The sequence below is a fragment of the Temnothorax longispinosus genome, chromosome 6, assembly GCF_030848805.1.
Source record: "Temnothorax longispinosus isolate EJ_2023e chromosome 6, Tlon_JGU_v1, whole genome shotgun sequence".
NCBI lineage: Eukaryota > Metazoa > Arthropoda > Insecta > Hymenoptera > Formicidae > Temnothorax > Temnothorax longispinosus.
The window spans coordinates 14,413,320-14,435,729 of record NC_092363.1 but is presented as its reverse complement, the minus strand read 5'-3'; the positions used below and the strand labels follow the sequence as shown (position 1 = coordinate 14,435,729).

General features: G+C 40.7%; 5 protein-coding genes across 5 annotated transcripts; 4 read left to right on the top strand and 1 right to left on the bottom strand.

Moving 5' to 3' along the window:
* The first annotated feature begins 644 nt into the window (after positions 1-644).
* Positions 645-1,456, top strand: LOC139815429 (uncharacterized). Its single transcript, XM_071782357.1, has 2 exons — positions 645-734; positions 974-1,456. The coding sequence occupies exons 1-2, from the start codon at positions 645-647 to the stop codon at positions 1,454-1,456; spliced, it is 573 nt and encodes a 190-aa protein (XP_071638458.1).
* A 23-nt stretch (positions 1,457-1,479) lies between these two features.
* Positions 1,480-7,608, top strand: LOC139814782 (uncharacterized). The gene is made up of 6 exons (XM_071781267.1): positions 1,480-2,065; positions 2,230-2,406; positions 2,626-2,730; positions 2,907-2,966; positions 3,425-3,633; positions 6,724-7,608. Exons 1-6 carry the CDS (start codon positions 1,968-1,970, stop codon positions 6,771-6,773), a joined length of 699 nt encoding a protein of 232 aa, XP_071637368.1. The 5' UTR covers positions 1,480-1,967; the 3' UTR covers positions 6,774-7,608.
* Positions 7,609-8,395: 787 nt separating this feature from the next.
* Positions 8,396-9,289, top strand: LOC139815428 (uncharacterized). The gene has a single exon (XM_071782356.1). It carries the CDS (start codon positions 8,396-8,398, stop codon positions 9,287-9,289), a length of 894 nt encoding a protein of 297 aa, XP_071638457.1.
* Positions 9,290-9,549: 260 nt separating this feature from the next.
* LOC139815427 (uncharacterized) lies at positions 9,550-10,632 on the top strand. The gene has a single exon (XM_071782355.1). It carries the CDS (start codon positions 9,550-9,552, stop codon positions 10,630-10,632), a length of 1,083 nt encoding a protein of 360 aa, XP_071638456.1.
* A 6,945-nt stretch (positions 10,633-17,577) lies between these two features.
* Positions 17,578-18,555, bottom strand: LOC139815426 (uncharacterized). Its single transcript, XM_071782353.1, has 2 exons — positions 17,827-18,555; positions 17,578-17,703 (listed from the first exon to the last, which is right to left on the bottom strand). Exons 1-2 carry the CDS (start codon positions 18,553-18,555, stop codon positions 17,578-17,580), a joined length of 855 nt encoding a protein of 284 aa, XP_071638454.1.
* Positions 18,556-22,410: the final 3,855 nt, after the last annotated feature.

Genomic DNA, 22,410 nt, shown 5'->3' with positions numbered 1-22,410 from the left:
CCCTTTGACAACTAAACATTGATAATACTCCCAACAAAACGTACAGTTACCGGAACCAAAAAAAAGCTACCAATATTTTATGGTTACTGCAACTAATGCATTTTTCTGCCAGGGACCGATATTCCCATTTTCGGGCTACGTATACCAACGAATTACTTCGTACACAGCCTCTCAAACAAAGCCAGCCGCAATGTGGCCGCATCTACGCGATTTACCGTTAGCAGATCCCGATCCCTCTTGTAATCGCCCGATTCATGTACTACTTAATCGGCGCGGATTTATACGGTTCTCTGCTACTCGACGGCCTCTGTCAAGGCCCGGTCGGCACCCCGACGGGCCAGCTTACTGTTTTTGGATGGATCGTCTCCGGTCCTGCCGGCACCGCGCGCCCAGCCGGAGAGTTCGCTTCCGTTCTGAATTGCGTATCCTGCGAGGATACGAATTCATTGATTCAAAGTTTTTGGGAGGACGAAAGTATCCCCTCTCAAAATCCTCTCACCGAAGAGGAAGAACGTTGCAAAAAACATTTCGCTCGTACGCATTCTCGCGATTCTCAAGGACGTTACATTGTTCGTTTGCCTTTCAAGAACGGCCCCCCTCACATAGGCGACACCTTTCGAAAGGCTTCTTTCTTATACTCCAAAATGGAGCGCCGACTCTCGCAGAAACCCGAGATCGCCGCTCAGTATCACGATTTCCTCAAGGAATACGAATCCATGGGGCACATGGAAGAGGTACGCGACGCAACGAGCCCTCTCGATACCCCCCGGTGTACATTCCGCATCATTTCGTTTTGCGCGAATCGAGTACGACTACTAAGTTACGCGTCGTGTTTAACGCGTCGAGCAAATCGGACGATAAAACCACTCTCAACGATTTCCTAATGGCGGGACCGAAGCTACAACAAGACATCGCTGCAATAATTTTACGCTGGCGATTATTCCGTTACGTATACATGGCGGACATCGCGTAGATGTTCCGTCAGATACGCATGCATCGTGACGACGCGGATTATCAACGAATTCTTTGGCGCCCTCCCGCAAGTCTGTTGATTCGACTGTATCGCTTGCTCACCGTGACTTACGGCCAAAAGCCATCGCCCTTTCTCGCGCAGCGCTGCCTTCTTCAATTAGCTCAGGACGAATGTAAATATTTTCCCGACGCGGTTTCAATAATCGAAGAATCGACCTACGTCGATGACGTTCTTTTCGGAGCAGACGACCTTCGGTCTCTGCTCGAGAAACGCAAGCAACTCGTCGGACTAATGAATCGCGGATGTTTTCCCCTCCGAAAATGGGCCGCGAATTCACCCGAACTGTTGACGGATATCCCGGAGGACCAACGTGAATCCTCGGACTATCCGATCAATCGCGATGACACGCTCAAAGTCCTCGGCCTGTCTTGGTCACCGCATGACGACTCGTTCACCTTTGTAATCTCGCCTTACGCCGTATAACTGTTCATACTAAACGCTCCGTTTTATCACAGTATATACAGTAGCGCAACTCTCCCGATTTCAGCGTGTACGAAATTCAACTGCACATGCGCGAGCTAAGTAGATAACCAATCACAGAACTGATCTTCTGTCGCACTTCCTCTCTCTATTTCTTCTATAGCGCTTTCTCTCTTACCTATATAGCGGTTAAAATTGGCGGTAACAGACATCTTACAGAAGTGAAGTGTGCGAGAAATCGGAGTTAGACGTGAAAGATAGAGAAAGTGAGCAGGAGTATTCAGTGTTTAGTGTTAAGTGTTCAGTGTTCAGTGTTCAATTACATAAAGAGTGAAAGAAATAAAACTTAAAATTGACAGTTAACCAAGAAAAATTATATTTAGTCTTAGAGAGAATAGTTAATCTGTATATAAATAATATTGTACAGATTTTCTATTCTCTTCCAAAAAGCACTTTTGATCTTAGCTTTGTTGCAGGTGCTGCTTCTTAGAAGACAGGAAAAATATCGAAAAAGATGAATCGTAAATCAAGTTTATGGTGTGTTGCGAAGGAGTGCAACAATAATAGTACGGAGAAAAGACACTTTTTTTTATTTCCTAAGGAACATGATAGGTACAATTTGGTTTTAATTATCATTTTTTAAAGCATGTATATAATTTTATATAGATATATTGAATCTACACACATAATTCAATATTTTCATATTTCCCTAAAATCTATCTATATATATGTAATATATTTTTTATGTTAATAACAAATTGGCATAACATTTTTAGATGGTTGCAATGGATACATGCATCCGGAAGACTCGACTTGCAAGTGATGGGCCCAGAATATGGTCATCGCAACTATCGACTATGCCACTTGCATTTTGAAGAAAAGTGGTACAAAATAGGCCAAAAAAGAGCTTCTTTTCATCCTGATGCTGTACCTACAATATTTTTTGGAAGAGAGTAAGTAATAAACTTTTTATACTGCACATTATTGTTCATTCTAAATAATATTTAAATTTTTTAATAATAAACAATATTTTATAATACAAAATGATACTATATATTTGATAAGATAAAAAACATTTGATAATATAAAATAATAATATACATTAAATAATATAAACAATATTTGATAATGTATGAAATATAATAATACTATCCATAATATAACTTTTACAGCAATACACTTGTGATAACAGCATCAGAAGAACATACACAAGAAAGAAATGATAAGGAAGATGAAGCAGTGATTGAAGTTGTTGAACAACAAGAAGAAACAAACAGGTTCTTCAATCTCTATATATCTAAATAACTTATCTAAATCTCTATCTATCTAAATAACATATTTCTATAATAACAAAAATAGATTTTGCTGTTAAAATATATTTTTTTTGCAAAATATATTATATTTTATTTTTCTATCAATGTAGGGTATGAAAAATGTATGTGATATGTTTCAGTAGTATCCAGACGTCAAACGCAACGCTAGCCATGGATAGAGATGCTAAAATTGCTAAACCGTAAGTTTTTACTTCATTCAACATATGTAGTGTGTGCATTTTAATTATATTGTATTATTTGTAAAGATATACAGTTTATGATAGTTATTATTTCAATTTATAAATACACATGCACGCATTGAAATATATTTCAACTTATATTTCTCAGTTTTATATTTTATATTATTTTGTCGTTTTTCTTTTAATTTTTTAAAACAATAAAAATAAATGTAAAAAATAATTATTTACATGATTACATAATATATTCAGTATCTAATTACATTTATTTAGAAGTTTTCAAAATTCTCATGTTATTTGTACTTTATTTTTTTTCCTGTACAGGATTGTAAAATTATTAAAATTGTTACTTAATTTTTCTCAATAAATTTATATTTTTTCTAGTTTTATAATTTTATTTTTTTTTTTCAATACATGCAATATATATTTCTGTAATGTTATAATATTTCTCTATTGTTTAGAAGCACATCCAGCAGCATGTGTTCAGCAGCTGTAAAAGAAACTTCGCGGCAGAAGAAATGGAGAGAACAACGTTTGAAATTAAAAGCAGAAAATAAAATGCTGCGTGAAAGGCTTAGACGGCTTCGAAAGAAAGTTGAGAACCTGGAAAAAAGCAAGACAAAGTCTCAGGAAGAATCTAAGGAACACAAAATTCTTCGTCAATTAGGCTGTAAGTTACTACCCACACAGCACACTTTATCTGAGGGATGTCCTACAGATAAAGTGGGATATCTCAATAACCGGTGGATATCCAGTGGATATTTAATATCCGGTGGATATCCAGCGGATGCACAAATGTCCCTCAAAATATCCTGTGCTGTGTGGGTACCGACTAATTTTGCACAATTATTATCTGCACAAATTGACGCGAAAATTAAAAGCAAACATGGGAGAAGATATAGTCCTGAATTTAAACGGTTTGCTTTAAGCTTATTTTTTTTAAGTCCGCGAAATTATCGAGAACTTAGGAAACAGTTTGCATTACCTTCCATTCGTGGTCTACATTCATTCACGCACACATGGCAAATTAAACCCGGCATAAACAACAAAATTTTTGACGCTTTATCTGTAAAATTAAATTCATTACCGCCTTTAGAACGTCATTGTATATTGTGCATCGATGAAATGAGTTTAAAAGCTCATTTATTTTATAATCTTTCACAAGATGAAATAGTTGGATTTGAAAATACAGGCAACGAGAGATCAGCGAAACCTGCAAAAAATGCTTTTGTTGTTATGGCACGCAGCATTGCAGGTGATTGGAAACTTCCAGTCTGCTTTTGTTTTGTTGAAACAACATGTAGAGCAGATGTATTAAAACCTATTATATTTGACATTATACGTAAATTACATAATTGTGGTGCTACCGTGCATGCTTTAATTTCGGATATGGGGTCTAATTTCATGCAGCTGTCTCGTGAATTGGGCATTTCAATAAACAATTCAGTTTTTTTAGTTGACGATTTAGAAATATTGTACATATTTGATACTCCCCATTTAATGAAAAGAACACGCGATAATTTATACAAACATCGTATAGAATTTGGAATGGACAAAGTTGCTTTATGGACTCATATTGTCGATTTTTATAACATAGATAGTAAGCAATGGATTAAAACCGCTCCGAAACTATCTAAAAATCATATTGAACCTACCAGTTTTCAAAAAATGAAAGTCAAATATGCCGTTCAAATTTTTAGTAATCGCGTAGCTGCAGGCATGTGTACTCAGATGTCCTCTGGCTTTCTTTCAAGTGAGGCAGTAGGAACAATAGATTTCATCGATCATTTTGACAAATTATTTGATATTTTAAATTCCTCTGCAATAAATAACCCTAAAGAATATGGAAAAGTATTTACAGGAAGCGAAAAACAAATTAATTTCTTAGAACAAATGATAAATTTTATGAAAAATATAAAAGTAATTAATGAAAAAGGTTCACGAGTTAGAGTTAATTGTTTTGAATGTTGGCAAATAACAATTAGAAGTATAATGCTACTTTGGAATAAATTAAAATGTTATGATTTTCCATATCTTCGCACACGAAGAATAAATCAAGACTGTATTGAAAATTTTTTTGGTTCCATTAGACAACAAGGCGGTAATTGCTTAAATCCGACACCAATACAGTTTACTCGCGCTTTTAAAAAATTATTCAGTATGAAACTTTTACAACATACAGATACGCAAAATTGTGCTGTAGATACAGATGAAATGTTAAATTTAATTGGAGAATCATGTTCGAGTCCTTCATCATCTTCTGCGTTCATTCCATCTTCGGCGACGCGTCCAATTTTAGACATCCCCAATCATGACTATTACAATATGGATCTGCCAGAAGAAAATGCGTTTAGATATGTATGCGGGTATTTAATTAAGAAATGTCTACAAATACATACATGTGAAGCGTGTACAACTTATCTTAATGAAAACAAGACTGTCATAGATGATACTAGTTTATATTGTTCTTTTCGAGCTTTTACTACCACAGAAGAAAATCAATTTGGAAATTTGAACGTAGCAAGTCATAATTTTTGTTTTTATATACATGAATTAGAAAAAATATTTGTCACTACTTTTGAAAGTAATTGTTTCCAAAAAAATATAGGTAAATATTTATTTGAACTTGCACAAGCCGTACCTTTTGAAGCACCATGTCCAAATTTTCCAACAGTTTATTTAATAAAACTATTTATGCGCATGCGTATTTACTATACTTTGTCTCAACATAATAAAGCATCCAAAAATGTTGATAAAAAAGTCACTAAAAAAAATAGAAAACTTCTTAATATTTTACATTTATAATTCTTTTCTTTTCTGACTTATTCTTTACTTGTTTGTTTGCATGCAGTCTTATTTTCACTATAATATGCGTATTATTATGAAATTCGGCTAATTAGTAGTCAAATGATGGATTATCTTTTATAACTTATTATTATTTCCCGTTTGTTCTTTAGGTTTGCGATTTATATATTCTATGAAATCATACAGGGTTAATTATTATAGAAAATTTTTCTTCTCTCTCGCTTTCTCTTTGGCTCGTACCGAGGTGGATCGAGTAGCTGAGGTACAGACAAATGATTGAGAGTTAGGAGAGAAGAAATAAAGATATATTCCAATATATATTTATATGCATGTATGTCCATACAGTATAATGTACTTTTTCCCAAGTTTGTGTTTTGTGTGTGTGTCATATATCTACATGCATATGTTTCTTGTTTCGTCTTTTAGGCTTAAGGTTTATATTGAAATTAACTGTCATATACCATTTTTTATAACTATATGTATTTTGTATGTGTGTGTGTGTGCGTGCGTCATATATATCTACATGCACGGGTTTATTGTTTCGTCTCTTAGGCTTAAGGTTTCTTGAAATTAACTCATAACATTTTTTGTAACTGTGTACTTTGTATGTGTATGTGTGTGTCATTTATATAGCTATATGCATGGATTTATTGTTTCATCTTTTAGATTTAATGTTTCTTGAAATTAACTGTCATGTAAAACTTTTTATATATAACTATGTACTTTGTGCGCGTCTCATACATCCATATGCATGTGTTTATTGTTTCGTCTTTTAGGTTTAAAGTTTCTTAAAATTGATTGTTACATACAATTTGTTATATGCACAATATGTATAGTTTTTAACTATAGTTTTTTTGTAATATATTCGTATAATTGTGTTAATAAAATATAAAATAAGATATTTATCTTTATTTTTAAATCTTGCTATCTAATATTTTGTTTATAACGTAAATAGGTGTCTGTGCTTCTCGCGCAAGGAGTCATAATTGCCGCATAAATAAATAGAAGACTACAAAGAAGACGGAGCATTTCCCCATTGCATAAATGTGCATCTTTTACATACTTAAATTAAGTATCATGGCAAGTATATTGGCAGGTTAAAGAAGAGAGATTTTATTTTTCTTTTGCACCTTCTTTTGCTTTATATCAAAATTTGGATCAAATAGCAATATAGACAAATGATTCAACTGTGGAGAATATATATATACCTATATTAAACAAATTGCCCATAGTATGACAATAACAGATTGGCAGCAGATATTACAACAGATCCAGTATCATTTGTATCCGCATTAAACTCGTGTTTTGCTGACAGATTTTGCTGATATAATCTGATAACAAATTATCTGCAGAAACCGAAAAGAATCTGTCATTTAGTAAATATTTAAATGAAATACAATTATTTAAATGATTACGAAACGGCTGCTCAGTTTCTGCAGTCAAATCTGTCATCATGTTCTGCAGATTCCTGTTATATATTATTCCTGTCGACACTCTCTTAAGGGTCTGTTTTCTATAACTGAACGAAATGGCTGCACTAGTTGAGCAATAGAAAATAAGTCTTAAATTTATAGCAGATATTTTCTAAATCTATTCTTGACAAATTTAACTATCCGAGCATATATATATGTATATTATACGTGTATGTATGCGTGATGATGTGTTTGTAATGCATATTTCTAATGTTTTTAAATAAATTCTCTTTCCGACATAAGATATTTTTATTATTGCGTACAAATAATGTACTTTGATTTCCATTTATTAATTTCGGTTAATGTATTTGTATTTTTTTAATAGAAAAATTTAAGATATTGATTTAAGTAGTATATATATTATTTCAATAAATGAATGTATATATATTTATAGACTAAATAAAAAAATATTTACACATACGTTTTTTAATTATAATAACATTATTATTATAAATATTTACTCTACATGTTATTTGCTTCATTATTTAGATTCTCTCAACATTTTATCTCATTTGTGTATTTTTTTTTATCGCAAAAATGTACATTATATATTATATACATTATATTATATATATATATATATATATATATATATATATATAGTGCATATATTAGTTTTTATATTAATCGATGTTCATATAATTTTATGTTTTTTTAAATTATTTTCTGACATATTTTTTATTGTCTATAAAGTATACTATGTGATTAGCTAATTGTTTACATTATTTTCATTTTGGGACGAGGTGAAAATTACAAAAGTGAGCAAATTCACTAGAGAATCTACAATTTCATTTGTCGAAATCTAGTAAATCTGTTCACTTTTGTAATTTTCACCTCGTCCCCCAAGATACAAAATCGACCCCCAGTAGTATGCGATCTGTTCTTTTAGCTTCTGCACCATTTATCTTTCCTTTTTCTCTCTCCTCGTTAGAGAGAAAAAGAGGTAAGATGAACGGTGCAAGAAGTTCAGCTAAAAAGAGCAGATCTTTGATTGGTTATCTACTTAGCTCGCGCATGTGCAGTTGAATTTCGTACACGCTGACATCAAAGGTGCCGACAGGGAGTTGCGCTACTGTATATACTGTGATTTTATCATTTATTGCAAGGTTATATGACCCCCTCGGATGGGCGTCACCGATCGTCATCGCGGCCAAGATGTTGATGCAAGAGCTCTGGCTCCGTAAAATTGATTGGGACTCTCCCATCCCCGACGATCTTTTACCTCATTGGATTAATTACTGCACGGATTTGCCTCATATCTGTGAAATACGCATTCCCCGATGGACAGGGATGCGTCAAGATAAACTCGAAGTGGAATTACACGGATTCGCGGACGCGTCCACTCGAGCTTACGCCGCGGTCGTTTACCTTCGAATCGTGCATTCTACCACCAATATTCAGGTGACCCTCCTCGCGGCCAAAACGAAGGTCGCGCCGTTAAAAACCGTCAGCGTTCCACGATTAGAACTTAACGCCGTCGTTTTATTAACTCGGTTGTTAGATTGGGTAAAAAATTCCCTGCGCTTCCCGCAAGCGTCATTATTCGGATGGACTGACTCCCAAATCGCATTGGCTTGGATTCAGCAACATCCATCGCGATGGAATTCCTACGTCGCGAACCGCGTCTCCGAGGTGCAGACGCGTCTTCCGTCAGTACGTTGGCAGCACGTCCGCACGCACGACAATCCTGCCGACTGCGCTTCTCGCGGCTCTACCGTTGTCGATCTCGTACACCATGAATTATGGTGGGTAGGCCCCCCGTGGCTTAGAAAATCCCCGGCCTCGTGGCCGATCCTCCCGACTCCTACCGGAAAGGAAATTTTGCAAACGGTATCTTCCGAAGCGCGCAAAGCTACCGTTCATCTCGTCGATCCAACTCCTGAGTGGGAGCTGCCCACCTCGTGCTCGAGCTGGATCCGACTTCTCCGTATTACCGCGTACATTCGCCGTTTTGTGCAAAACTTAAAAAATAAAGTCGCCTCATCGACGATCGTCAAGTCGCCTTTGACCGCAGAAGAGATCCACGAAGCTTCGGTCTTTTGGCTTTGATCGGTACAAGCGACCTGCTTTCCTGATGACTTGAAGGCCTTAAAAGCTCATGCCACCGTATCGAGAACAAGTCCATTACGCTCTCTCCACCCATTTATCGGGAAAGATTTACTAATCCGGCTGGGCGGGCGGCTCGAAAACTCAGCGCTGAGTTACAATGAGCGACACCCGGTCATACTCCCGCGACATCATATTTCTGAACTTTTGATCGATTAAGCTCACCGACGCTCCCTCCATGGAGGGACACAACTCACGCTTAGATGTCTCCGTCAGACATATTGGATAATTTCGGCGCGATAAGCATGATCAAGTCTCACATCCATAAATGTGTTACCTGCCTTCGATACTCCGCGAAAACGCCGACGCAATTAATGGGTGATCTCCCGAATCCCCGAGTCAATCCCTCTCCTCCTTTCTCTCACACGGGCATAAATTACGCCGGACCGATGATTATTACCCCCGTGGTCGGCCGTGGTCAAAGGGGGAGCAAACATCACGTGGCGGTCTTCGGTTGTCTTGCCACTAAAGCGATCCACCTCGAGTGTGTCGAGGATTACTCCTCCGAGGGATTCCTTGCCGCATTTCATCAGTTCGTCAGTCGACGCGGACTGCCATCGAACATGTACAGCGATAATGGCACGAACTTTCGGGGTGCGGATCGCGAGCTACAATGCAGCTTTCGCTCGCTTAGGAACGACCCTTCCCTCAAAGAAATCCTCGCGAATGACGGTGTGAAATGGCATTTCGTGCCCCCGGCGGCACCACATTTCGGCGGGCTTTGGGAGGCTGGCGTTAAAAGTTTTAAGCACCACCTCAAGCGGGTGATCGGTGCTCGTACCCTGTCTCGCTCGGAATTCGTGACTATTTTATGTAAGATAGAGGCGTGCCTCAACTCTCGACCGATTTCGCCCCACAGCGACGATCCGTCCGACTTTACCGCGTTGACGCCTGGTCATTTCCTCATCGGTCGACCGCTCACCAGCGTACCGGAGGAATTATTGCTCGAAATCAATGCGAATCGGTTGTCGCGATGGCAACACGTGCAACTCATGGTCGAACAGATCTGGCGTTCTTGGTCGTCGGACTACTTACATTCATTGCAACAGCGCGCCAAATGGACCGAATCTCACGATAATCTCAAGGTTGACGAGTTAGTTTTGATAAAAAATAATCTCCTTCCTCCTTCGAAGTGGGAACTTGCAAGAATTCAACAAGTCCATCCCGGACTTGACGGTCGCGTTCGCGTCGATCGTTACATTACGTTACATTCCGAATTGAAACGACCAATAACACAGATCTGTCGGTTACCGGCGTCTATCGGGCCCACGGAGCCCGTAGAATAACATTAAACTAGACTATTTTGTTCCTCATTAGACTTAAGAACATTGGGCAAAATATTGTAAGCTCTCAAGTGTATATAGTGTATATAAGTGAATGTATCATAAGACTTCAGCTCTCATTGCGTGCGCACTTATGCGACCTCGTTCAACCCCGTTTGTTTCGCATTCCGTTGAATACGAGGCGGGCGGCATGTTGAGAATCTAACGCTCGCAAAGTGAAAGCGAGCGTTGGGAATATTCGAGAACGCTCGATTTGCTCCAAAACGCGTTTATTTGCCTTCCCCGGTTTTTTTGGTGTTTTCGCTCGCGCCCGGAACACAGGTGCACATCGCGTGATCGCTCGTACAGCGACCAATGGTCTGGTCGCTCGACGATTTGGAGCCAATCAGCGTTTCTCATGTATCTAAGTTTCCTCGCGGAAAAGTTCGGAGCTCCGGCCGCGATCGCTTCGCTTGCTCCGGCCGGGAGCTCAGTGAGCCAAGTGCGCCCTAGCCATTCGTACGCGACACTGATTGTCGACATCGAAAACGGACCACGAATCGGAGCGAGTGTAAAAGCGAGTGCTGTGTAACAAACTTTAATAAATTGACTGTTACATTTTACAAAACGAGAACCTAATTATTTTGAACTGTCCTCGACTCGCCGCGCGAAAACCCGGAGCGGTCCACTTAACACTGATTCTAAGGAAACGACGCCAAAGGGAAGAACGACAGAACGCCAGGTAGGATTAATCGTTGATGACGGAAAGGTATCAGCTGAGGAGGAAACGAACTTGGACGATGACTCGGTATCTCATGAGGAAATTCACCTGGTGGACTTGCAGAGCGGACTCAGGGATGAGTTTAAAAAAGGTGTGAATTTGAGTGTAAAAGGAAGTAACAACATTTCTTGTATTGCTAGGATAGATATCGGATGTCCCATAACGTTAATTAGAAAAGATTTAGTAAATAATGTAGTAGTAAAAATTCCGAATGCTAGTTGGAACAGATATCGAGGAGTCAATAATTCTAAATTAAAAATAACGGGCCTTATTGCAGGTAGTATTACTATAGATGGTATGAGTAAATCTGTTATTGTTGGAGTGGTACCAAATGATACAATGTCAATTCCATTTATTGATTGGTAGAGATACGCTGAAATCTTTCGGATATAAATTAATCAGAGATTTAGAATATGATAAGGCGGTTAAAGAAATATTGAATATCGATTTTGACCAGCCTAAAGGAGCTGACTGTATTGATATTAATTCGAATCTGGCGCTCAAATATCGTGAACGTTTTATAAATATTTTTTTCAACTGCTATTTGAAACCGAAACGTCCGGAGATACCAAGCGTGCAAATAGAAGCTGTGTTAACTCTAAAAGATAGTAAACCAATTCAATTTAGGCCGCGAAGATTAAGTTATAGTGAGAAAGAAAAGGTACGCGAAATAATAGACGATTTGTTGAAAAGAAAAATTATTCGACCGAGTACATCCGAGTATGCATCTTCTATTGTCTTGACCCAAAAAAAGGTCAGATAAGAATGTGTGTAGATTATCGTGCTGTAAATAAAGTAATGGCGAGCGAAAATTTTCCTCTTCCTCTTATTGAGGATCAGCTTGACGCTTTGCGGGGAAAAAATGGTTTACTAAGCTAGATTTAAAAGATGGATTCTATCACATTCCAATGTCACCGGAGTCTATTAAATATACGTCATTTGTAACTCCTTTTGGCCAATTTGAGTTTGTTCGTTTGCCGTTCGGCTTGAAAATCGGACCGCAAGTGTTTTAAAGATCTATTATTAAAATTCTACAGAAATATATTAAAGAAGGTTATCTAAACCCTATTCCAAAAGGTAATATCCCTTTAGAGACAATTCATATTGATCATTATGGTCCAGTTGATAAACATGTTTCTCTTAAAAAGCACATCTTTTTAATAGTAGATGCCTTCTCAAAATATATCAAACTGTATCCAACAAAAACTACAAACTCTTGTGAAGCCATAACATGTTTAAAACAATTCTTCCATAATTATAATAAACCAATTAACATAATATCAGATAGAGGCACAACATTCACATCACAAGAGTTTGAAGATTTTCTTCGCAATTAAAATGTTAATCACATTAAAATAGCCACGGGATCTCCACAAACAAACGGGCAAGCTGAACGAATGAATCGAATTGTAGCGCCAAGTATCGCTAAATTAGCAGAAAATAAAGAAGGCAAACAATGGTACATAGTCTTTCATAAAATAGAATATGCTATTAATAATACGGTTAATAGATCCACAGGGAAAAGTCCAAGTCAAATAGTTTTTGGACTTGATCAACGTGGTGATTGCGAGGATAACTTAAAAAGTTTCCTCGAGGGAACTATTAATTTGACAGAACGGAATCTGAAAGATATTCGCGAGCAAGCTGTTACAGGCCGTTCGCAACAGCAGCAAAAGAAAGTGTATGATAGTAAACATAAAGCCTCTAAAAAGTATGTAAAAGGCGATTTGGTCATGTTAAAGAATTTTGATAGTATACGCTCGGAGTAAGTAAAAAGATGATTCCACAGTTCCGTGGCCTATATGAGATAACTAAAGTTTTGAGAAATAATCGGTATGTGTTGTTACGGATCCTCCAGTATTTCAGAACACGTAAAAAATGTATACGGGTACGTGGGACGTTAGTAATATTCGTCCTTGGATAACTCCAAAAGATCTGGCTCCGGATTAGTTAATAAATAGGTTATAAATTATTACTTCAATTATGAATTCTATGTAATAGTTAGTAAATTTACTTAAAATGTAAAACTTAATTATGTGCCTTCTAAGATTGTAATGTTTTAATTTGTGATGCGTTTTCATTTAGTGTTTAGTTAAACTTTTAATTGTATATTTATACAAGGTCATATTATAATTAAGATCCCACTCGGCATGTTATGTTGCTGAAATATTGAAATATTCGGAAATGGTGCAGAAATATTTTGTTAACATTTCATTTGTAACTATGCATCTGAAATATTTCAGAAATGTACCTGCATCATGTTTTTTATAATATTGCATTAACAATATTTCTGAAATCTTTCAGAAAGTGTTTAAAATATTTGTAAATTTCTGTAATATTGCAAAAAAATGTAGCAAATGCAATATTTCAGAAATATTTCTGAAACATTATAAAAGTAATATTACGTTTGCATTGCACAAATAATATTTCTGTAACATATCAAACGCAACATTGCATTTAAAATATTTCTAAAAAATTTCTGAAAGATTGCGTAGGTAATGAAAAAAATTGAATTGCAGGCAGTGAATTTCTACAATATTGCAGATGTAATGGTTTAGAAACATTTCTGATACATGATAAAACTATTATTACGTTTACATTGCACGCGTTATATTTTTGAATGTTTTACATACAACATTGCATTAGTAATATTTCTGAAAAATTGCTGACAGACTTTAGAACTTATAAAAAATTAAATTTATTATTTTATAATATTGCATTTGTTTGGCGTATCGCCTTATATAGTTGTAAATAAGTGTTACAAAATTGTCGATTGTGATTTTTCGTGAAACGTCGGCGGATCGCGAGCAGTAGAATTATGCGACTTTGTGGGGTCTATACGGAAAGGATTACACTCTTTACAGTTTGACTCAAATATATTTCTCAGATAAGTACAAGCAGTCGCGTGCGCGCCGAGAGACTTTTAGTTGAACAAGTGAGCGCTAACTTAAGCGTTCGTAAAACGAGTGTAGCGAGGCCGCGTAGTACGGCGCTCGTGACGTTGATCCTATTGGCTGGTCGTCTCGGCCAATGGCGTGGCGTGGTCGCCACACTACCCCCCCCCCCCTCAATGGGTGAGCGACTGGAGCGAAGCTGAAAGTTTTCTTGGCTTTAGGTCCTGATGGGTAAACTCTTAGAGTTCCGGATGTACTTGCTTATTGAGAGGTGTCTTGTGGTTGACTTCCTACCATAGGCTCCTGCAAGGTATTGTTCTCAAGGTGGGCCGGTTTGACTCTGTCTATGGATACGGTGGTCGGCTGGCCCTTGATAGATACTTTGAAGACCTTGTCGTTTCGTTCTAGCACTGGATAGGGGCCTTCGTACGGTGGCTGAAGTGACCTCCTGACAGCGTCAACTCTGACAAATACATGGCTGCATGTGTCCAGATCCTTGAACAAAAAAACTTTCTCTTTTTGATGATGGATAGTAGGTTTAGGTCGGGCTACCTGCAGATATTCCCGTAGCTTCTGAGCGAAACAGCTTGGGTCCGTAGGAACATCCAGATTCAAGAAAAATTCCCCTGGGAGCGTGAGATTCTCTCCGTACAACATCTCTGCTGCAGAGGCTTTGATGTCTTCTTTAATGCTCGTTCGTAGACCGAGCAAGACAGTCGGTAACAATTTGGTCCAATTCTGACTGCCGTGACACATAATAGCTGCCTTGAGGGTCCGATGCCATCGCTCTATTAACCCGTTCGTCGTCGGGTGGTATGCAGTGGTGCGTGACCTGAAACAACCTAAGAGTTTTGCGAAAGAATCGAACAAGGCCGACTCGAAATGGCTTCCTCTGTCAGTAGTGATGGTTCTGGGTGAACCATAACGTGCCACCCATGTGTTCCAAAAGGCGTCGACAATCTCGTCTGCTAAAGTGTTCTTGATGGGCACTGCTTCTGGCCATCGCGAATATCGGTCGATCATCGTAAGGCAGTGGGCGTAGCCTTCTGAGGTTGGAAGAGGCCCGATTATGTCCACATGTACGTGCCTGAAGCGTGATGAAGGCACAGGGATGTGTTGAACTTTGGAATGCACATGCTTTGAAATCTTGTTGCGCTTGTAGGCATGTACGAGCCCATCCGGTTATGTCATTTGCCATGTTCGGCCACACGAATCTCTTCTGAATCATTTTCTTGGTGACGCGTCCGCTTGGGTGAGCGCAGTTGTGTACGACGTCGAAGGTACGACGACGTAGTGCTTTGGGTAAGTATGGACGAATATCCGGCGTTTAGATATCACAATATACGACGTCTTCTGAATCGTCGATTCTAAGTTTTTTAAGTTTTAATGCGGAGTCTGATTCGAGGATGGCTTGTAGCTCTTCGTCTTCTTTTTGAGCGTTTGCGATTTCTTGCGTGTCGATGATGGTCGGCAGGTTTACCGCGTTGAGACGTGACAGGGCGTCTGCTACTTCGTTGTCTGTTCCTTTCACAAACACGATTTTTGTTGTGTACTGCCCTATGAAGTCGAGCTGTCTCCATTGTCGTGGTGATGCCTTATCCGAACGCTGTTGCAATGCATAGGTAAGGGGTTTATGGTCTGTCTTCAGAAACAAATTTCGTCCTTCGATCCACGGACTGAAATATTTCACTGCTTGGTATGCCGCCGTAAGCTCTCTGTCGTACGCGCTATATTTTCTCTGCGTCTCCGTAAACTTCCGAGAGAAGAAACCGAGAGGTTCCCACGTTCCTTCGCTTTCTTGTTCGAGAGTGGCGCCCATTGCTACATCTGAAGCATCAGTGGTGATTGTAAGATTTGCTCCTTTGCGAGGATGTACGATCAAGGTAGCGTCAGCTAAAAGTTGTTTGGCACTGTTGAAAACCTCCACCGTTTCTGCTGTCCACGCCACGGGTCGATTGTCCTTCCGTTTTGCACCCTGAATGAGATCGTGTAGCGGGGCCAATACTTTAGCCGCGTTTTTGCAGAACCGTCGATAAAAGTTCACGATGCCTAAAAAACGGCGAAGTTCCAAAATCGTTTTGGGTTGTGTGTAATCCCTGATTGTCTCCGCTCGTTCCGGCAGTGGCTGCGAACCTCTTTCGTCTATCAGGTATCCTAAATAAGTAACAGAAGATTTGCCGAGTTGACATTTCGCAGGATTAATCGTTACGTTGTATCGTTGCAACCTTTCGAATAAAATACGAAGATGCTTTTTATGTTGTTCGTGGTCTCGGGACGCGACAAGGATGTCGTCGATGTATATAAACACGAAATCTAATCCGCGAACGACGCCGTCCATAAACCTTTGAAACGATTGAGCAGCGTTTTTAAGGCCAAATGTCATTATTTTGAACTCGAACAGTCCAAAAGGAGTTATAATCGCTGTTTTCGGTTGATCCTCCGGGGCTATTGGTATCTGGTGATAAGCACGAACTAAATCGAGCGTCAAAAAGACCTTGCATCCATGGAGTCGGTATGCGAAGTCGGCGATGTGCGCTATCGGGTACTTATCGGGCACTGTTACGCTGTTTAATCGACGATAGTCCCCGCATGGCCTCCACTCGATTTCTCCGGCCTCCGATTTCTTGGGCACTAGATGTAACGGTGCTGCCCATTGGCTACTGGAACGTTGACATATCCCTGCTGCCAGCATTCTCTCAAATTCGGCTTTGGCTGCGCGAAATTTTTCAGGCGGGAGTCTGCGCATTGGTTCGGCTACAGGCGGTCCTTTCGTGATTATATGGTGCATTACCCCGGTGTTCGCAACTTTTTCGGTTTTGTTAGATGTAGCTATTTCTTGAAACTTCTGTAACAAAAAATTGTAAGAACTGTCTCCGTTTATGATACGTATGTGCGAATAGTTGCTGCGGGTAAGTTGACACAGGCGCTGCAATCCTGTATGTTCGTCAAGGAGGCGTTTTCTCTTGAGATCGATAATTAAACCGTAATGCTTAATTAGATCACCTCCGATGATTGGCTGTGCGACGTCGGCAACTATAAAGTTCCATCCAAAGTCTCTTCGTAAACCTAGGTCCAGATGCAGTCTTCGTGTCCCGTATGTTGCTATGACAGAGCCGTTTGCAGCGAATAGGTTTAATGTTGATTGTTGTTGTCCTCGTACTTTCCATGCTTTAGATAGCACTGAGAGGTCGGCTCCGGTGTCAATGAGAAAACAAACACCTGTTTTTCTATCTTGGACGATTAGGCGGTTTCTGCTGGGTGGACCATCGTGCACCGCCTGTTGAGATGGCCCAATTAGTTTTCCGATTCCTCAGGTGCTTTGATCGCAAGGGTTGTTTTGGTTTTTGTCCACGAGCACGGCTGCGAACAGTTTCTGGCGTCTTTCCCGAACTTTTTATGATAATAGCAGTGTTTTGACGCCTGCGATTTGTTTCGTTGGGCGTTTCAAGATTTGCTTCTCTCGCGCTGTCTAGAACGAGAGCGTCGGTTTCCATTCCTGTCCGCGGTGAGGCGTTCGATCTGCTGCGCTAATTTCTCGATTGCGGAGGGCAACGTCGGGTCTGAGGCTGTGGACGGGGCTTCAACTGCTGAGACGGAGGGTAAAGTTCTCTCGATGGCTTTATCGGCCAGCTCGGCTAACTTGTCCAGACTTACTCCTTCCGCTACCGCCAAAAGCTCCTGTATTCTTGTGGGCATGCGCTGTAACCAGAGAGTTTGTAGGAGTTTTTCGTCCACGGAATTATTCGTGAGACACCGCATCTCGCGTAGCAAATGGGAGGGCTTTCGATCACCGAGTTCGCCGCCCGTGAGCAACTTTTTCAAACGCTTTTTGTCTGAATCTGTTAACCGGGAAATGAGCGTATCTTTTAACATTTGGTACTTGTCAGCGGCCGGTGGCGCTTCGATAATATCGGCTATTTCGAGCATTGACTCTTTGTCCAGATTGTCTACTACTAAACAAAACTTGAGTTCGTCCGATCTAATGTTATGCACAGTTTGTGTAAACCAAGTTTTAGCGTGATCGCGCCAGAACATGCACGTTTTCACTGCGCGTATCGCGTAGGCTTGCGCGCCTGGATCGTCCGAATCGTTATGTGCGCGGAACGCGTTGTCGTGTACGCGAAACGAACCGCTATGAGTATTCAAACCTATTTGCGAAGCTCCCGCCGGGTTTGCTTCGTCGAGGATGGTGACGAGGGTGTGCTGCCCCTCTCCTGCTGTCTGCTTCTCCCCCATGTCGTTGCCTCGAGGTGGTGAACGATCTAATGGCATCGCGCACCAAACTTGACCTCTGAAGAGTATTTCTGTCTCTGCGCGGCGAGAAAACAGAAACGTGCGATGGAAAGAAGGTTCGGTCTCGCAATGTTCAATGTCCGCGACTCACAATTTTGCGACGAAGCGAATTCCGCACGCTCGCCCCACGTCGGGGTCACTTAGACGTGTGGGGTCTATACGGAAAGGATTACACTCTTTACAGTTTGACTCAAATATATTTCTCAGATAAGTACAAGCAGTCGCGTGCGCGCCGAGAGACTTTTAGTTAAACAAGTGAGCGCTAACTCAAACGTTTGTAAAACGAGTGTAGCGAGGCCGCGTAGTACGGCGCTCGTGACGTTGATCCTATTGGCTGGTCGTCTCGGCCAATGGCGTGGCTTGGTCGCCACAATTCACCTATCGGTGCTGCCATCGCCCATCCGCCGACGGCATCCGCTCTCCCCAAAAAGGGAACAACTATTCGCCCGCGGCACATTGCAGGACCGCGGAGAGGATCATTGTCAGTCAAGCCGTCTTACGGCAAACACATCTTTGGAGAGCCGTCTTACGGCACACACATTTTTGGCAAGCCGTCCTACGGCACACACACACATACTCAAGCCGTCTTACGGCACACACGCACTTATCGCTAAGAGATCTCGGGGCACACATCTACGGCACGCGCCGACTCAAATCTCCGGAAAGCCACTCGATCCTCCTGGAGCGTGAACTTTGCCTGCCTTCTTACTTACCTGCTTGCTGCCTCGCTTTGCCTGCTGCCTTATTGCTCACTGCTTGCCGCCTCGCTTTGCTTGCTGCCTTGCTTTACCTGCCTGGAACTACCAAAGTATTTAAAGCGCGTCAACTAACCTATGTAGGTTAGTGACGCGCTTTAAAAGTATTTAAGTATTTAAAGCGCGTCAACTAACCTATGTAGATTAGTAACGCTTTAAAAGTATTTAAGTGTTTAAAGCGCGTCAACTAACCTATGTAGGTTAGTAACGCGCTTTAAAAGTATTTAACTGTTAAATGATTTTCGTTAAAGCAGGGCACACACACACACGTGTGTATGTCCTGCTTTATAGAAGTTGTGATTTTTGTTAAAGCTGGGCACACACACACACACACACACACACACACACACACACACACACGTGTGTATGTCCTGCTTTATAGAAGTTGTGATTTTCGTTAAATACTTTTAAAACGCGTTACTAACCTACATAGGTTAGTTGACGCGCTTTAAACACTTAAATACTTTTAAAGCGTTACTAATCTACATAGGTTAGTTGACGCGCTTTAAATACTTAAATACTTGAATAGTTTTAAAGCACGCGTCACTAACCTATTAAACCAACACCCCGAAGGGGGAGGTTCCGCTCGGACAGTCGTACGAGTAGGACGTATTTTACTTACGCTCCCTCCCTATAGCTAGATAGATAGTAGTGTGCGTAGTCCAGTCTTTCGCGTGGATTTTGCCTGTGCTCCCTGTCCCTTCGGGTGGGTTATATTCTAGTTTTTAGTGCTCCCCTTTCGGAGGGGGAGCGTTTCACGTAATTAGTTACGATGGATAATTCGGACTCGGATAATTCGCAGTCACATAGTGCCGACAATCGAGCGCAGGATAAAGACACGCAGAGTAGTAAAAGACAAAGGACGAGTGTATCCGAGGAGGAATTTGACGAATTCACGAAGGATGTTACGAACGAACATCTAGATTCCAACCGCGCTGGAAATATTAATCGACGCATCAATTCTTCGAAACTGCAGAGAGAGAAGGAGTTCTCTAAGAGACGACACGTATCTTTTTCCCAAAAGGACGAGATGGACGTGGAGATTGATAATGATAAGGATTCGGACATGGCGGGCCGCGACCTTTTGATAAAAAAAGCGACTCCGTCTATTAGTACAGATATTAATAGTAAGACACAGGCTGATCGCATGCCCGGTAGGAGTGATCACGAACGACGAGCTACGCGATGCTGGTGAGGGACTGACGATTGACAAGGAATCATATAATGTTTACGACTTCGCTCTTCAGAAATGTCCTTCGAACAATAACACAGAACCACAACGGTATACTAGGTTCTACAACGAATACTCAGGTAATGCTAAAGTTACTATCCGACTTCTGCCAGAGCATTCCACCACCAGAAAAGGCAGAAATAAAATTAAAATGTGGATGATTCTTACTGAGCTACAAATTTTTCCGTCCTCATTGGAGATGTTAAATCACTTCTCTGCCGAAGCCGAGTTCGAAAAGGCAACAGATGCTAATCGGGCGCTTGATATCATAGATAGGATGCATGTTACCAAAATTAAAGCTTACGTTGAGCAACGCTCGTTTATATGTAAAGGAGTCATTTTAGATTGGCCGACCGGGATTCCTGAGCTGTGGGAGGGGGTACAGGATAAGTCTAACATCCTGAAATTAGAAAGGATGTATCGACGAAAATGGGATCCGGCTGAATTAAAACCGTCGCTGGTAGCCACCGACAACATCATAATTACTTTCAAGTTCAACAAGATCCGCAACTTGAAAGTATTTCGAAGAGGCGTCGGACTAAGAGTAAGACCCTTTATTCCTCAAACCCGGCAGTGTTTCAATTGCTTCAAATTCGGGCACACGAAAATGGCATGTAAAAGCGAAACACGCTGCATAATATGTGGTGACAAAGAACATGGCCATTGCGAAAAACAGACATGTTGCCATAACTGTGGTGGGCAACACAAGTCCACATTCCGTAACTGCCCCGAGTACGTAAGAAATAAAAATATAAATGTAATTATGGCTTACAATAACATATATCCTTTCACAGAGCTCGGCGTATTATTGACGGGGAGGTCTCGGCCCCTATTAAGCCAATGGTTAGCAGTGTGAATCCGTCGGACTGGCCTGCTTTACCGACACACAGGTCAATACCTCCCGAGGTAATGAGCAATCGAGAGAAGCCGATACGTAATGTCCGACCGGTGCATAACCGGTACGTTGCACCACGATCAAGAGAGAAAGAACGTTCTCGGCCTGGCGATATTGGGAATTATTACGGGCAATTTAATACTCGAGAGGAGGATATCACCTCTGATAGGAGCGAGGCCTCGCCCTGTCTTCGGCTCGTAATGGAGCCTCTTGGGCACAAGTTTTGCAGCAAAGTACGGAGAGGGCCGACGATAGCTCGGCACAAGATTTGATGGACGAAATGATTGGTGGCATCATGATATTATTACGGAGATTTTCATTGGCAAGGGAATACTTGATCGATGCTTTGAGAAATGACGGGTGGACCGACTGCTCGCCACGCAGGAATGCGCCCGAAAGAACTGAGAGGGACAGAAGAGCAATAGCAGGTAACAAGAATGAAGAGCATATCAATGTTGGCTTGAGGGGACCGATATCCCCTCGTATAGTATAATTTCAGCTCCTTTTGTGGAACTGTCGGGGTTATGGCAGCTGCAGGGAAGAGCTGTCTAAACACGTCATGGAATACGACATAGTCGTCCTGACGGAGACCAGATGTAAAGGTCCTAGTCGTGTTTCCTTCTCTAATTTTGCAACTGCTTGCAGCAGCAATAGATTGGGCAGTGGAGGCGTATCTGTGTCACTGCAAAGTCGGATACGTTTCGATGTGGTGCCGATCCCTGGTGTCCTCCCTGTTGGATACGATGTTGTATGCGTTAAAACTACCAATCTCACTCGGAATTTCAACATTGTTGCCATTTACAGGCACCCCAACGAACCATTGACCAGGCGAGATCTAAGACCCGTCTTTGACGCTATCGGGGGGAATAACTTAGATACGATCCTCTTTGGGGATTTTAATGCCCGCAACATGGCATGGAACTGCCCGATCACGGATGGTAAAGGGGACATAC